At 42.5% G+C, this 16732-nt stretch overlaps 1 protein-coding gene across 2 annotated transcripts in view; it reads left to right on the top strand.

The window, feature by feature from the left end:
- Positions 1-15986, top strand: part of tmem260 (transmembrane protein 260) — a 65870-nt gene extending 49884 nt beyond the window's left edge. For both annotated transcript variants that reach the window (XM_061895303.1, XM_061895304.1), the window contains 8 exons: positions 10302-10410; positions 10490-10662; positions 11482-11653; positions 12576-12715; positions 13140-13316; positions 14612-14665; positions 14891-14975; positions 15101-15986. In XM_061895303.1, coding sequence (XP_061751287.1) covers positions 10302-10410; positions 10490-10662; positions 11482-11653; positions 12576-12715; positions 13140-13316; positions 14612-14665; positions 14891-14975; positions 15101-15361 — 1171 coding nt within the window. In that variant the 3' untranslated portion in view covers positions 15362-15986. The remainder of the gene's footprint in view (positions 1-10301; positions 10411-10489; positions 10663-11481; positions 11654-12575; positions 12716-13139; positions 13317-14611; positions 14666-14890; positions 14976-15100) is intronic.
- Positions 15987-16732: the final 746 nt, after the last annotated feature.

The following is a 16732-nucleotide window of genomic DNA, read 5'->3' on the forward strand; positions in this document are numbered from 1 at the left end:
CATAAATAATAATATTCAAAAGGAGCCTAAATAGAACAACACAATACAAATGAATGATGTTCTTCAATTTCAAAGTTCCTTAAGTTACTAGTCAAGTCTTAAAGTCCATAGTCATATCAGACAATCTGAAGCGGTCATCAAGTCATCAAGGCTGGAGAACCAAATCCCCCTTCAGTCCATCAAGCTGCTTCCATTAGCAGGCAGAGCTTCTATTGGTCGTTGAACCATGTTGGTTTGGTTTTACCCAAAACACTTTTCACGTAGCCTTTAACATCTGGAAATGTCTTCACAATACGGTCCATCATCCATGAGTTTCCTTAAGTCCAGTAGTATTTTTCCTTGCTTCATCACTGTCACATTCCTTGGCTGGTCTTCTTTGCTGTAAGACTTGAGTTGACTGCTAGGTCCAGCCCTGGTCCTACTTTCCTTGTTGCATGGTCCATGGTCTTGTTATGTGTTTCCTTGTTCCATGGTCTTGCTTGCATCTGTCTGTCATGATGGTCATCTGAGGTGCTGAGCTCGGCGTCATCCAGGTTGAGGAAACGGTTAGTGACGTCATATATTTCGTACTCCGACTCGTCCTTCTCAACTTTGGCTCTTTTTCCATGTCTTGTCCGTGGTGGAGTCCTTAATTTTCTGTTTCTTTCTTCGTTTTGTCACGTTTGTCTCCTTTGTCCTTCTTGACCTTTTCTTTACTTTTTGTGAGATGCAGTGTATCTTCTTTTACCATATGATGGTTATCAGGCATGACTTTGTCTTTATCCCGGAAAGGCAGTGGCAGAGGATCGTGACCATTTTCAAAAAACACTGAACTTGAGGCAATCTCCATAAAACGTTTATCCTCAACTGACATCTCATTTTTTTTCTCGTGTTCTCAGAGATATCTTGGTTATATTGTCTGATGAGGAGGTCCAGTTACCACCCATCCCAGTATGGTTTGGACTGCATATGGTCCATCCTTTTGACTTTTAATTATATTCCATGGCTCCATTGCCCAAGGAACATCAGTCCCAATAAGAAGTTTGACGTCTGCTTCAATTTCCTTTAAATCGATGCGACCAAGATATGGCCACCTCTTCAAGTCAGTTTTTGTGATGATGTTTTCCTTTTGAGACAGGTATTTTGCTTTGTGTAAACACTTTTGGCAGGTCCAGATATGTGAACCCTTTCAAGTCTCCAACCTCCAGCCCTCTGACCTCATAGGTCTTCGCAGGCTTTTCCTGTTCCATTGTTCGCAAAATAATTTGTGTTTTGCGTCATTTCACATTCAGTTTGTCCATTAGATTCTCTGTGCAAAATGTTGTTGTGCTGCCAGGATCGAGGAAGGCGTAGGTCTGAACATACTTGTTCCTTTTTCCCGCCTTAAATCTGACTGGCACATTACGGGGGGGGCAGATCAACTGTCTAAAAAGGGGGTCTATTTAAAAGCTAGAGTATACAAATGAGTTTTAAGATTGGACTTAAATGCTTCTACTTAGGTAGCATCTCTAACTGTTACCGGGAGGGCATTCCAGAGTACTGGAGCCTGAATAGAAAACGCTCTATATCCCCACAGACTGTTTTTGGGCTCCGGGAATCACTAATAAGCCGGAGTTCTTTGAATGCAGATTTCTTGCCCGGACATATGGTACAATACAATCAGCAAGATAGGCTGGAGCTAGACCGTGTAGTATTTTATACGTAAGTAGTAAAACCTTTAAGTCACATCTTAAGTGCACAGATGCCAGTGCAGGTGAGCCAGTATAGGCATAATATGATGAAACTTTCTCGTTCTTGTCAAAAGTCTAGCAGCCGCATTTTGTACCAACTGTAATCTTTTAATGCTAGATATAGGGAGACCTGAAAATAATATGTTACAGTAATCCAGACGAGACGTAACGAACGCATGAATAATGATCTCAGCGTCGCTAGTGGACAAAATGGAACAAATTTTAGCGATATTACGGAGATGAAAGAAGGCCGTTTTAGTAACACTCTTAAAGACCTACTGAAACCCACTATTACCCACCACGCAGTCTGATAGTTTATATATCGATGATGAAATATTAACATTGCAACACATGCCAATATGGCCTTTTTAGTTTACTAAATTGCAATTTTAAATTTCCCGGGACTTTTTTCTTGAAAACATTGCGTAATGATGCCGTGTACGCTTGACGTCACGGGCTATTTGTAAATATGAGCGTTGCGCACACACACAGCTAAAAGTCATCTGCTTTAACGGCATAATTACACAGTATTTTGGAGATCTCTGTTGCTGAATCCTTTGCAATTTGTTCAATTAATATTGGAGAAGTCAAAGTAGAAAGATGGAGTTGGGAAGCTTTAGCCTTTAGCCTCACAAACACACGGTGACTCATTGTTTAAAATTCACAGAGGTGAAACTGTACTATCGATCAGAGCGGACATGGATCCCAACCGAATGTCAACCAGCAGGTTTCGGTGAGATAATTGTGGTAAAAAGTTGCTTCTTACCGGATATCAGCTGAGCTTGTGCCGCCCATACAGCTGCCGTTGACGTCCCTGAGACACTACCTGCGTCAAGACACCCGTGGACACACCCCTCCGACCATCAGGTACTGTTAAACTCACTAAAACACTAGCAACACAATAGAAAGATAAGGGATTTCCCAGAATTATCCTAGTAAATGTGTCTAAAAACATCGGAATCCGTCCCAATGCAATTGCGTTTTTTTTTGTTTTTTTTACTCTTTTTTTTTTTTTTCTAGTCCATTGCTATCAATATCCTCAAACATGAATCTTTCATCCTCGTTCAAAATAATGGGGAAATTGTCGTTTTCTCGGTTCGCATAACTGTTTTTGTTGGAGGCTCCCATTAAAATCAATGTGAATATGTGAGGAGCCATCAACATGTGACGTCATCGTCTGCCACTTCTGCTAGAGGCAGGGCTTTTCTCTTAGCACCGAAAGTTGCAAACTTTATCGTGGATGTTCTCTACTAAATCCTTTCAGCAAAAATATGGCAATATCGCGAAATGACCAAGTATGACACATAGAATGGACCTGCTATCCCCGTTTAAATAAGAAAATCTCATTTCAGTAGGCCTTCAATGTGTGACTCAAACGAGAGAGTTGGGTCAAAGATGATACCCAGATTCTTTACCGAGTCGCCTTGTGTAATGTTTTGGTTGTCAAATGTTAAGGTAGTATTATTAAATAGATGTCAGTGTCTAGCCAGACCGACAATCAGCATTTCTGTTTTCTTGGCGTTGAGTTGCAAAAAGTTAACGGACATCCATTGTTTCATTTCATTAAGACACGCCTCCAGCTTACTACAATTTGGCGTGTTGGTCAGTTTTAGGGGCATGTAGAGTTGGGTGTTATCAGCATAACAGTGAAAGCTAACACCGTATTTGCGTTTGATGTTGCTGAGCGGCAGCATGTCGATACTCCAGAGTGCAGGGCCAAGAACCGAGCCCTGGAGAACTCCACACGTTACCTTGACATAGTCCAAGGTCACATTGTTATGGGAGACGCACTGCATCCTGTCAGTAAGATAAGAGTTAAACCAAGACAAGGCTAAGTCTGACATACCAATACGTGTTTTGATACGCTCTAATACAATATTATGATCGACTGTATCGAAAGAAGCGCTAAGATCAAGAAGCAGCAACATAGATGACTCATCAGAATCCATCGTTAGCAATAGATCTGTTATGTAATGCAGAGGGAGGTGACGGCAGACTAACACCAGGTGGCAGTAGTGTACAGAGATTTAATATATATATATATATTAAATCACATATCTATAATATTTAAACAATAGAAAACGAACTAAGGGAATGGAATGTGAACTATAGATTCAAAAGTGTATGTGGTGTGAGGTTATGTGTGTAGGTTAACTGAAGTGTGTGTTACCAACGTGTTGAAGAGAGCAAAGGAACGTCCAAGGGAACAAGCAGGTGATCCGGGATACAAGCGGGGGTCCGTGGGACTGAGCGGGGCTTCAAGAGATCCGAGTCCAAAGTGGGGGTTCGAGGATAGAGGGAGGCAGTCAAAGTTCAGAGGGAGAAGAGAGACGCACAGCTCTCTTTCCAGGCAACGGGGGGCACTGCGGAGGAGACACAAGGAAACACACTGAGAACATGGAGAGGGAAAATCACAGGGAAAGCAGGATCGCACAACGCAGGATTACAGCTTACTGAATGTCAGTAGAGAACTAAGTTCCCGCGAGGATCCCTGGGTCCACTGGTCTCTTAAGCAGCTCATCGTCATCAGTCACAGGTGTGTACTGCAGCCGGCTGCGGCGGAGAGTGGGCGCGGTCCGCTTGATGAGTGCGGGGGCGTGTCTGGAATGCTCTGTCAGCGGGTCCTCAGGTTGGACCCGCAGCGGAGGGAGACGCAGAATGCGCATGTCCCACAACAGTATCCCCCCCTATGGACAGATTCCAGATGTCCAGGAATCTGAACCCCCCCAAAAGCAGGAACGAAAATCAGGCGAGGGTGGAGGGGCGAACTGGTGGTGGGTCGCCGGCCCAAGTGTCTCAGGAGCAATCGGGGACAAGTCTGGTGGCGGCGGCGAGTGGACCGCCGCTGTGGCCGGCGAGATGGACGACCAAGGAGTGGTCGACGTCTTGGCCGTCGGTAAGGCGGGCACGAATGGTGCCGTGGTGCAGCCCGTCGGACACGAGGAGGTGGGCGGCGCCGTGGTGCGGCCCGCCGGACACGAGGAGGTGGCTGAGGAGCTGGCCGAGGGGCAGAGGTCAGGGCCAGCCTGGGAGCTGGTGGAGATGAGGGAGCCAGCCTAGGTATGGGTGTTAGCTCACAGGTTAGCCTGGGGACAGGAGCTAGCTTGGACGCTCGCCTCGGGACAGGAGCTAGCTTGGACGCTCGCCTCGGGACAGTAGCTAGCTTGGACGCTCGCCTCGGGACAGGAGCTAGCTTGGACGCTCGCCTACAGCCAGTAGAGGGCTGTAGGATGGAGGCCACCCATAGCCAAATATGCTCCTCAATGTAAATTCAGGGTTTCCATGAAATGCTGTGAAATCAGTGCACAATCAGTAGCAGAGTTGCATCTAAAGCCTCTTTTCTCTCAGGTGTTGCTTCTACACTCTCCTCCTCCTCTCTCTCAGGTGTTGCTTCTAAGGTCTCTGCCTCTCTCAGGTGTGACACTTTCTGAGGTCTATGGTCTTTCTTGAATTCTGGTGCTAGTACTTGGTTTTAGCCATGCATTAAGAGGTCTGTTACCCTTAGCTGCTTCCTGCCGCTCCTTCTCCTTCCTTTTCTGTATCCTCTTTTTTTGGCATTTTGCTGCAGGCATAATCAACATGAATCAAGTTTAAATACAGATGGTAATATTCCTGACAGATAACCTACATCTTATATCCCCAGAATGCCAAAATTATTATTATAATTATTATTAGTAATAATAATAATTATTATTATCATTATTATTATTATTATTACTATTGTTATTATTATCATTTTTGTTATTATTATTTTGTTAACCCACACAGTAATAGAAAAGTCACAATAAACTTTGTATCTAAACCTCTACTGTGAGAGAAATGTGATCCGCCGTAAACACAGTGCATTTTATTTTGAAAATTAACCCGATTTTTTATTTTGTATTTTGTACACTACTTCCTGTCCCGCACGATCCGCTCTGCTCTGTGCGGAATTGATGTGCCCTGCTCAATTGATGCGCTGTGCTCCGACGTCCGGCAAAAACAGAAGCTGACACATTGAATAATAGAATAATACAGCGTTTTTCTGAAATATTACCCATATTAGATGCTGAATAAGTGGACGGCGACTAGACCATAACTCACAGATTCAAGTTGCTCCACTGTCACGTCTCCTCAGTCAGGGGCTCTGTCTCCTCTCACATACTCACTCACTTGCCCTCTCTCTCTCTCTCTCTCTAGCGGAAGCGGCAGGCTCAAACAACCCGGTATAACAAGAAAACGTGGAGTTTTTGTACCGCTGTTTTTTTTTTGTTTTGTTTGTTTTTTTACATCCCTGACAAGAATTTATGAATGTTGTTTGAAAAAAAAAAAGAAAAGAAAAAAAACACACACACACTCAGGCAGGGGGCACTTTTTAAGATGGGGCAAAAAAGGGCAGGGGCTCAAGCACCCACAGGGCCCTATGTGTGCACGTGCTTGCTCTACTGGCCTCTGGTCCATATTTTTGGCCCTGTGTTGCGTTTCAGTTGTTTAGTCTGAGCATTAAGTGGGAAAGTGAAAAATAACTAAAAACGTGGACGGCGTGGCGCAGTGGAAGAGTGGCCGTGTGCAACCCGAAGGTCCCTGGTTCAATCCCCACCTAGTACCAACCTCGTCACGTCTGTTGTGTCCTGAGCAAGACACTTCACCCTTGCTCCTGATGGGTGCTGGTTAGCGCCTTGCATGGCAGCTCCCTCCATCAGTGTGTGAATGTGTGTGTGAACGGGTAAATGTGGAAGTAGTGTCAAAGCGCTTTGAGTACCTTGAAGAAAGAAAAGCGCTATACAAGTACAACCCATTTATCATTTAAAGACCATAAGTTACAACTTGATGGTGTTTTCGTCAAGTTAAGGGAAGAAGGACACATTTTCACAATGAAGTTTTTTCCATTTGGGTATTTATTTTTGTATTTTTTTTTTCAAAGTTCATGTTGCACTGTTCAATGTTCAATATTAAAGTGATTATCTTTAACAATAAATAGCCTAATAATAAACCAGTGTTTTGTAGCTTTTCATGTCTTCCAAGCCTATGATAATGTGAATTAACTCATTATGACAATAACTTGTTGACACAAAAGAAATGGCAATCACTTTTACCTACAAAGGACACACAGCTAAGTAGTTAGCTTCCTATCAGCAAATTTAATTTTATATTAATTTCCATATTGTGTAAAGGACCAAAAAAAAATGTCCTGCCCTTTACTGACTTTGAGGCCCTGCCCTTCTATAATCATGTGCATGTCCCTGCCCACCATTAAAACAGAACATAAATAGTGTCACTTAAATAAAAAAGGCTACAGTATTCCAAGTTTTAAATAAAACAGCATACAGTAAAAATAAAATTATGGTACCAAGTACTCAAGTATAAATCCCACCATCAGAACAGAACAATAATAGTGTCACTTAAATAAAATAAAGGCTACAGTATTCCAAGTTTTAAATAAAGCAGCATACAGGAAAAATACAATTATGGTACCAAGTACTCTATAAAACCATCAAAACAATAATACTGCAGCAAACGCAACCCCAAATGCAACTCAAACCCACTCATCATCATCCTCCTCCTCCCCTTCTTCCTCCTCGTCCTCTTCCTCCCCCTCCTATCCCTCACCCCTCTCATCATTATCCTCCTCTTCAATCACAAGTTCTTTGAGGGACTGCTGTTCCTCATCATTCTCCTCTTCTTGAACCACAGCAGCACTCTGCTGTCTAGCCCTCAACAGCATTTCTCTGCCTGCCTGACATGGCTGTCCCTCTTTGAGGCAGTAAATGAGCTGGTCCTCACTCCCATCAGCTGCCACCGTCAGCCCACACACCTTGTAGGATACCAGAAAGCAACAATCAGCTATGGTTACTGTTTGCAAAACATGCACACACACACATACACACAGCCAGCCAGCCTACATTGAATGAGTTGATCAGAGTGTTCCAATCCAGAGCTTCCCAGGCTCCCAGGACCCAGTCGACCAGGAGGCGGCGGGAAGGGGCTCTCAGGTTCCCTGACTTGGTGTAGGTCTTGTCTTTGTCACCAGCCATCCAGGTATCATAGTAGTCACGAAGCTGCGATTTGAAAGGGCCATTCCACACAACATCGGGGGCCTGCAGGTACTTTGTGCAACCTCCAGATATAACAGCCATTGTAAGGTTGTAGCCCCTTTTGAGCTCTGCCTTCGTGGCCTCGCTGATATGGCATTGGTACGAGTCCCATGCAAGTAGCCTCAGTCCGAAGTGAAATTTCCCCACTGCCCTCTGGAGCCAATCCTTTGTCAGGTCATCATTAAACCAGCCATTCTTGGAGGAAGCTATGATCACCCCGGGGATGCTCTGCATAGCCTTTACATCACGGACAGCACCTTTAAACACAATGTAAGGCTTCAGCTTTGTCCCGTCTGCTTTGGCTGCAAGATCCACCGTGACGCGTGCCTTCTCGTGGCCGGTGGTTTTGAGACAGATGGAGCGGGCGCCCCTCTCATTGACTGTACTAAAACCAACCATGTCAAACCAGACGGCTGTTTCATCCATGGCGATGATATTCTTGGGCTGGATTTTCTTGGCTTCTATCTGTTTAGTAGAGAAAACGAAGAAGTTGACAATCTTCTCGTCGGGAGCGTCCTTCTGTGTAACAGTTGTTCTCCTCCTGAGGGTAAAGTTGTTCCGACGCAGGAATCGATAAAGCCAGCCACTTGTTGCACCAAACACCACCCCGGTGTCTCTCTTGTCACTCGCGGTGGCATACAACTCCTTAGCCTTCATGCGGATCATTTTGCGGGACACACGGTGGTTCAGTCCACGAACGTGATGTATCCACTGACACAAATTAGCATCGTCGCTCACTTTCTTCCTACCTCCGCCAAATAAGCGAGCCCGTTTTCCATCGATGGCCGACTGAGGTAGTAGATCTCCCTTTTTTTGTTTCCATTTGCGTACACGTTTTGGGTCAACGTTAAACTGCCTGGCCGCTGCCAAACCAGGATTCTGCTCCGCATACTTCGCAACCGCTAGGTTGAACTTTAAGTCAAACTTTCTGTTCTTCTTTCCCCTTAAAGTATTCCCGTCCATCAGTTGTGGTGTACTGCTATACATGGGCTATTATTAGGAAGAGGCGTTTAATTCACAAAATAGGCAGCAAGGACATGGGCGTTTATTTGCCCAAGGGCGTTTACTTGGTAATATACGGTATATTTATACGTTTGTGTGTGTATATATTGTTGCGTTTTGACCAGATCTTCCCCTTTTTGGGAGTTTAAGCTGCTGGTCACACCCAAGTTCTTTCAATGACACATAAGCTGATTTTAAATGAATCCCAGACAGAATAGTTATTTTGACATTTTATTCCAAAGCTTTGGGAGACCAATATATGAACAACACCTTCAAATTGCATCGCCCAAGTTGATCTGACAATACTACCGAAGTCTTGCCTTTTTCCCTACGCCACTAGCCCTCCCTCTCCCCTACAGAGCAAATACACTTATCTTTTGTCTTCCTCAGCTGGAGCCAACCTACATACCAAGCACAAGGTCGTCTACAGTGTACCATCGGTCAGGAGATAGGGAAAAGATAAACAGAGTACAAGATAAACAGAGTACAAGATAGAACACTAGCTATTTCAAATATCACTATGGAACAAAATAAATAACTTTCAGATATGGATATATGTAGATATCTATCTCCGTCAATCCCCCTTCAGATCTTCTAAAAAAGATCTTTAACACAATACAAAACTTCTAAAGCACCTGCCCCACATTAAAGTTTTAGCAAGCTCGCACTAAAATAAAAGCATAGTTACATGGGAGATAGATGGAGGGAGTCCACGTCAAAGTCGCCATGATCAGCGAAGGAAACTAGCATTTCTCGAAAGTCAACACTTTGCTTGACCCCATTCAGAGACATAGCAAACCCAGAAACATACATATATATGTATGTATGTATATATTTATATATGTATGTATATATATATATATATATATACATACGTGTATATATATATATATATATGTGTGTGTGTATGCGGTCCTTGAGTCAAAAAGTTTGGGGACCCCTGGTCTAGACCAGTGTTTTTCAACCTTTTTGAGCCAAGGCACATTTAAAAAAAAAAAAAAAATACGGAGTTACACCACCAGCAGAAAAGGTTAAAAAAAGATGGCCTGAGATCTAATAGTATTCGAGTAAATATGCAATTGAGCACCCTACTCTTGCTCTACTCTTTTGGGAAGACTTTCTAATAGATTGATATATCTGCGTGTGATTTTTGTCCATTCATCCTTAAGCGCTTGAGGCCAGAGGTCACAGATGTTGGACAAAAGGCTGGCATTCTCTGTTCTAGTCCTAAATGTCTTCAATGCATAATACAATGTTTCAGAGTTGAGGTCAAGGCTTTCCAATTCTTTCACACCAGATTGATCCTTGGCTTCTTTATTGACCTTTCTTTGTATATGGTGACAGTCAAACTAATTGATTCATTTTTTCATTCTTTTAACCCCATTTGATTCATTATTTGATTGTGATGTCAGCATGTATGACTTTCTCCACACTATGGTACTAGAACATCATTTGGTGTATTACATGTAATTATTTTCTACTTTATATTTTAATGCAGTGTTTTCCCCCCTACCAGAATGTGCCGCTCTCTTTCCTGGCTGTTAACTTCCATGCTGTTGGTTTACTCGCTGTTTTTTGCATGGCGAGCCAACTTGGACATTAGTAGACCTCTATTGCTTGGTGTGGTAAGAAAGATAATAATAATACAAACAATAACACATAATAATAAATGCATGTTTTGCTTACATTGGATCACTGCTTTAGGTTGAGCGTTTTTGGATCCAGGGTGATGCTGTAGTGTGTGTGCTGGCTGGCCTCGGCTGCAGCCTGATTGTCTCTGGGCTGGAGCGTAGGCTGGGTCACGCAAGGTTGTGGAAAACAACAGGCTGGGTCCTCACCACAGCTCTACTGGCAAACATGGCACACACTAATTACAGGTGAGCACTGTATTTTACCCGCTTGGAAAAAGTCAGAAAATTATGTTGGACAGTTTGCTTTGTCAACACTGTTTTTTCCCCTGTCAACATATTCTGAAATACCGTAGAAATAGCTTCTCACAAAACTTATTTTGTTGCTTTATCAGTTGCTTTCTCAGAAAAGGCATCATTCATTTACAGTGGGTTCAAATCCTGTAGGAATTAGGCAACTTTTAATGTTTTGAACATCCACTTTTTAGCACTCTTGTGTCCCGAGTTACTCCAAAAGAGAAAAGTTAAAATAAAAGAAAGGGGAATAAAAAGTACGCTTTCATACCTTCTCAAATCCTCGTGCATAACTTTTTCCTGAGTCAACCTGATTTGTTTCTTCTCTGTGCTTCCGACCGGCGATATGAACGTGTCAGGTTTTCTCTGTGCTCACCCCGTGGTAGAGGCTGAAGAGAGACACGGTTAGCACATAGATTCCACTCGCTGAGCTCAGCCTTAGATGTTAGCTGTCCGAGAAGGCAGATTACACTAGTGAGGTGCAGGGGAGTTCCAGACAGCCATCACTGAGCAGCTTTGATCAAGAGGAGAGCATGGCCCGTGCTGTCACACCCATCACACCTGTCTGCTCACGATTAGATAGGCAGCCGTAGCACGTTGCACAGGCGGAGGGGCGGGGGCACTGACAACTTACCCTCAGAGCACCTTGTAAGCGCACTCACCAGTAAACACACTCTCTCGCACACTATTTGGAAGGGAAGTGAGGATGCACTCTTAGCCTTTCTTAAACGCAAGTAAACACATCTGCTTTTTTTCTTGTGTTGATAATCTTAGGGAATGTGATCAGAGCAAAAACAGTGTGGTGGAACGGTTCGGCATGGAGCTTTTAGCTTCCTTCTCAGCAGACGCCATCATCCTGACCAGGGGTGATCTGCCTGGGAACTCCCTCCGCTACCTGCACTACTGTCTTGATGTACGGCCTGATGTGCGACTTGTGGACCAAGAGGTCAGAACCTCGCCTAGTATGCAATGTGCACATTCAAAGGTCATGCCGTTCCTCTCTCTTATGTTGTCTAATGTAAAAGAATGTCACTAAATGCCCCCCACCCCCTTTTTATTTGTTATACTAGGGCTGTAAAAATAACAAGTTAACTCATGTGATTAATCACAAAAATAATGCAAATTGCATTAATCTTGTATACACACAGATTATCCACACAATTTATTTTTTTAATACATGGTCCTTTACGTTTACAGCAAATGGTCACCTGAAAGGTGGCACGGTTTGTTGTGATCAGGTTTCTGCATACATAAGTGCCAAGATGAGTGAGGAGACTCCGACTGGTGTACTTGCTGGCAAATTGTACTTTAAGATACACCCTCACTGGACTTAATAATATAATTATTTTGCCAAGTTCTAAGCAAATACATGATGTACACGACTTGTCCAGTGTGTACCCTGCCTTCTGCCTGAGTGCAGCTGAGATAGGCAAATCCAAGAGGGACAAGCGTTAGGAAATAAATGGATGGATTTTAATAAAAATTCCCACATGGCATTCTGGCAGTAAAATGTACTTGTGTCTAAATATTGGGGTCCTTTTTAAAGTAACTTAAATTATACTAGCAAGTAATAACCTGTGATTAATCCTTTTTAATCCAAATTCAAAAGTGTGATGTATGTAATTTGAACAAATCATTTTTACCTTAATTTTTTTGTCAAATATGAATTAATACTTAACTGTATTCGTCAACTGTCAACTCTGACTTAAATGCATTCATTATGATATACAACTTACAGAATTTCTCCCTTTTTTAGTTGAGTTACCAATGTTTTTAATGTTGATTTGTTTTTGTTTTTAGGATTTTTAACAAGTGCCAAAACCATGTATAGAAAACCTTTTTTACATTGTGGTCTTTCTTCTGTTCAGATGATGACATACACATGGTATGTGGCAAAGCTAGGGCATCACCACCCCGGTGTCCACTTTCCTGGCCGCCAGTGGGACCCGGTCCACTCCAAGGAGAAAGACACCTTCAGTCTGGAGCAGTTTTTGTCCAGCAACTCCCAGTGAGTTAAAATCAAGTGGATGATCTAATAAAGCAGAGTTGACCTGGTGGAAAGTGCAGGGTGAAGATAAGCCCAATGATACATTAAGTCCGTAAAGGGACTTTAGTGATTCACTAAAGTCGACTAATCTGCTTGATTTTGTTAAATAGCCTCAAGTGGATTCTTTACTCCCCCCTGTTCTAGAACTGGATAGAATCCTGTTAATACCAAGTCCACCAGGGGGCAGTGTTTGCTAGGCAAAAAAATGTCAGTAGGGCAACACCGAGCTATGGGACAAATCTCAGTACCCAATTGTTTTAAAGACCCATTAGGGCATACTTGAAACCACTGGATTTAAATTACCCTCCATATGTGACCTGTGATGATAGAGAGAAAGGGGATTATGTTAAATGTCTGACATGGAATCTTTTTTGGCTTTCTGCAGTAGGGATGTGTTTGCCTGTATTGGGCTGTCTGATGGAGACCAGAGCTGGGAGCAAAACTTCTCCACCTGGCCGTTTGGAGTGTGTGACTTTTTGGTGCCTGCTTTAAGGCAGTTTCACCCAAAAGAGTGGGCCAGTCACACACGCAGTCTTTATAACTGGAGCAAACCACACAACAGGTACCATCTGACCATCTGACCTCACCATTAAATAAACCTGGAGTATATAAGGAGTTCCAATATATTTAGCAATATCAAATATATTCCTGTTACAAAGATAAAAATTCTGGAGCATTAACGGAACTATAATACAGTATGTTGGTGTGGACCTGCACTGCACCAAACAGAGCTGTGAGATGCACTTCCACCAAAATCTACGACTAGAATAACAACTTGCTAATTTAATGCCAACAGGTTCAATCACAACTTTATTGTTTTCCAAATAGTGTGTTTGGCATAATTGAGTACACCTCATTTGAAATATACGACTCAATTTATGTATGAGATCACTTCAATGTAACTTGAGTTTATCACACATGTATTTCATTAAAATAAGTAAGTACATGGTGCAAGATATCAATAATTTACTATACTTATATACCCCAATAATCTTACATTATTTTGTTTAAGATTGCTCAAAATGGCCTTTTTTAAAACAAGAGTTTAGCTATTTTTGTGTAGTTTCCCACAAAAAATGTAGACTAAAATAATAAAATAAAAATAAGAGACAGACACATCTCATACATTTGAATCTCCATTGTGTATTTTATCACTATTGCTTTCTATTCAGGCAGAATAGTAAACGCTTTATATACTATTGATTTTAAAAAAAAAAAAAAAAAATCTGATCTGAATGCTTTCTCCCTCTTCCTCTTGTCTCGGTGCTCCTCGGTCGTCCTCATGGAGCTTGGCTGTGCTGTGTTTTCCATGCTGTGATCCGCTTTCTTTGTGAATTCAAGCAGAGCAAGACATTAGGCTCTCAGCCATTTGAAATGAGAGCGGAGATGGAAAATAATGAGTTTCATTTTGCGTTTTGTCAATAACTGTGTCAAAAGTGGAATTAGTCAGAGCTACATATTCTGTTGCTGTTGCCAGCAGCCCCTCATTCACTCAGATATCCACGGCTGAATAGTGTGACATTATTTCCCGCACTCTCACGACAAGCGTGTCCGCTGATGCCCACCAGCCATATATTAGCACAGAGACCCCTGCTAAAATATTCTTTTGAAGATGAGGTCAAGTGGTTACAATCTCCCAAGTGAAAAAAAAGGCGAATGTGGTTTTACTCCATGTCTAATGTGCAGGCTGGTATTATTGCTCTGTCACTTAAAGTTTATGCAGACAACATTGATGTTTAACAAACCCAGCACGAGTCCAATGGAACAATATATTCACATTTGTAGTGCTTTAGAGTTAATACAAGCAACTGCCTGAATCTGTTTGGATACACTTTTTTTTCTTCCATATGTGAACAGTTTCCATCTCGCATCATGGGAGCGTGTGGCGAACGAGGAGATGTGGCAAGCCAGGTAAAATCTAATTTGAACTGCTTGTATGCACTTACCGATACATAAGCTACAGTACACACCTTCCCCATAAACCAGTACAGTGTGGTCGAAGGTTTACAGTATGTCTGCATTCTGTTTTCTGCGGCTGGATCTCCATAAATCACTCCACTGAAGTGGTGTGTCTGAGAGCGTGGCTGATCCATTCATTCAACACGTATAACGCTGAGCCTGTACATTCTGTTTCAGAATGAAGACTCCTTTCTTTCTGTTTGACCTGGCGGAGAGGCTGCAGGGAGAGGGCAAAGCTGACCTCTTTGAGCTGTCTTACTTTGTGAGTCAACATAACTTATATATTTGTTTTTATTATAAAAGCAGATATTTTAAGTATTTCAAAATATGTGCCATTTGAAAATAAATAAATTGTGTCTAATTTTCCGTTTACATGCTTCCGCACAGCTGTATAAGGAACTTGTTGAGGTCCACTCCAACTACCCTCCAAACTGGGACAAGAACCTGGCGCTGGCCTGTGAGAGGCTTCTTCGCTCAGGTCACCAGGGCCACAGTCCAGACAGCCTGCTGACCTGCAGCGTCCAACACTTTAGCCTGTACTTGGACAAGGATCCCACAGATCCGCAGGCACCCGCCATACGCTCGGCCGTTGCCCACCTGCTGAAGGAGAGAGACTGGCACCGCCAGCGCCTCAAGCAAACCACGTGACAGGTTTTTACATAGACCTATGTGGGGGGTGATATGCAGAAATGGTTATGTTATGTCAGTAATGTAGTGGTGTTGATGAAGGCTGCATTGCCACGCTGGACTTAGCAAACAGGACTTGGCCCATACTTGTGCTGGACTCAAGCAAGCCCCGGATGACCCCAACAAAGCTGCCTGTGCACCCATTTAGACTCTCACATTTGATTGCTTTATCATTACATCTTCTTTTCCACCCCCTCCCTACCCATGCAGCTTTTAATGTACTGATTATTTTTGCCTTGGCCGCCGCACCATTTCTCTCTTTTTTTTTTCTCACATTAGGAAGACAAGATTGAGGGAAACCCAATTTAGGGGCAGAAATGGAGGATTAGAGCAGCTGTTTAATCTAGGACAGACTTGCACTGTGCCACCCAGTCCACTCTACATGCCGAGTGCTTGCCACCCATCCCCTGTCCATCAATCAGTCTATCTTAGATGGTCTTTTAAATGTTTTAAACTAATGGATTCGATTAGGTCCCCCATCCCTTTTTCTCTTCCAAGAGTCCTGTAATCCTCCACGGATTTAACTGAAATATAAAATGTCACAATGCCAAAGACCCTTTTAAAGGTGTGTATATGCGTGCACAAATGTGTCTATTCTCTCTTGAATCATACACACATGTTCCAGACACGTAGTGTAGAACCTGTCAGTGAATGGATCGGCCATCTCTAATTATCTGTAAAGTTGTGCAAAGTTCACATGTACACTTAACCGGGAAGATAGCTGAACACTGGACAGAGAGAGAGACAAGTCACTTTGGACCTTGTGGTCCCAAACTCTATTTTTGTTGTTTAATAAATACATTGGGACTACATAAGAGTTCCTTTCATTTTACCACTGGGATTTCAAACATCGCAATTATGACTACCCACAGAGGGCCGCTTGGAACCTTAAACAAATATGAATATAAATGTAACAATAGCTTTGTTACACAATGTACATAGGCAACTCTTTTTTATTATTTTGTTTATAACAGATTAATGGATAACTTGCTTTAAAATTGTAAGTCAAGGTGACAAGCTAATATTCAAAGGGGACTTTTTGGGAATTTTGCCTATCATTCACAGTTATTTTATTTTTTTTAGAATTCAAACGATTATAAAGAAACGCATGGAAGATGCGGAAAATGGGAGTCACCATTTTAGCCTTCAAAGTCCTCTAAAACAACTTAAAAAGCCTCCATTAATGTTTTGTATACAAACCGCGTTTCCATATGAGTTGGGAAATTGTGTTAGATGTAACTATAAACAAAATGCAATGATTTGCAAATCCTTTTCAACCCATATTCAATTGAATGCACTACAAAGACAAGATATTTGATGTTCAAACTCATA

Source organism: Nerophis ophidion, linkage group LG03, assembly GCF_033978795.1.
Source record: "Nerophis ophidion isolate RoL-2023_Sa linkage group LG03, RoL_Noph_v1.0, whole genome shotgun sequence".
Lineage (NCBI taxonomy): Eukaryota > Metazoa > Chordata > Actinopteri > Syngnathiformes > Syngnathidae > Nerophis > Nerophis ophidion.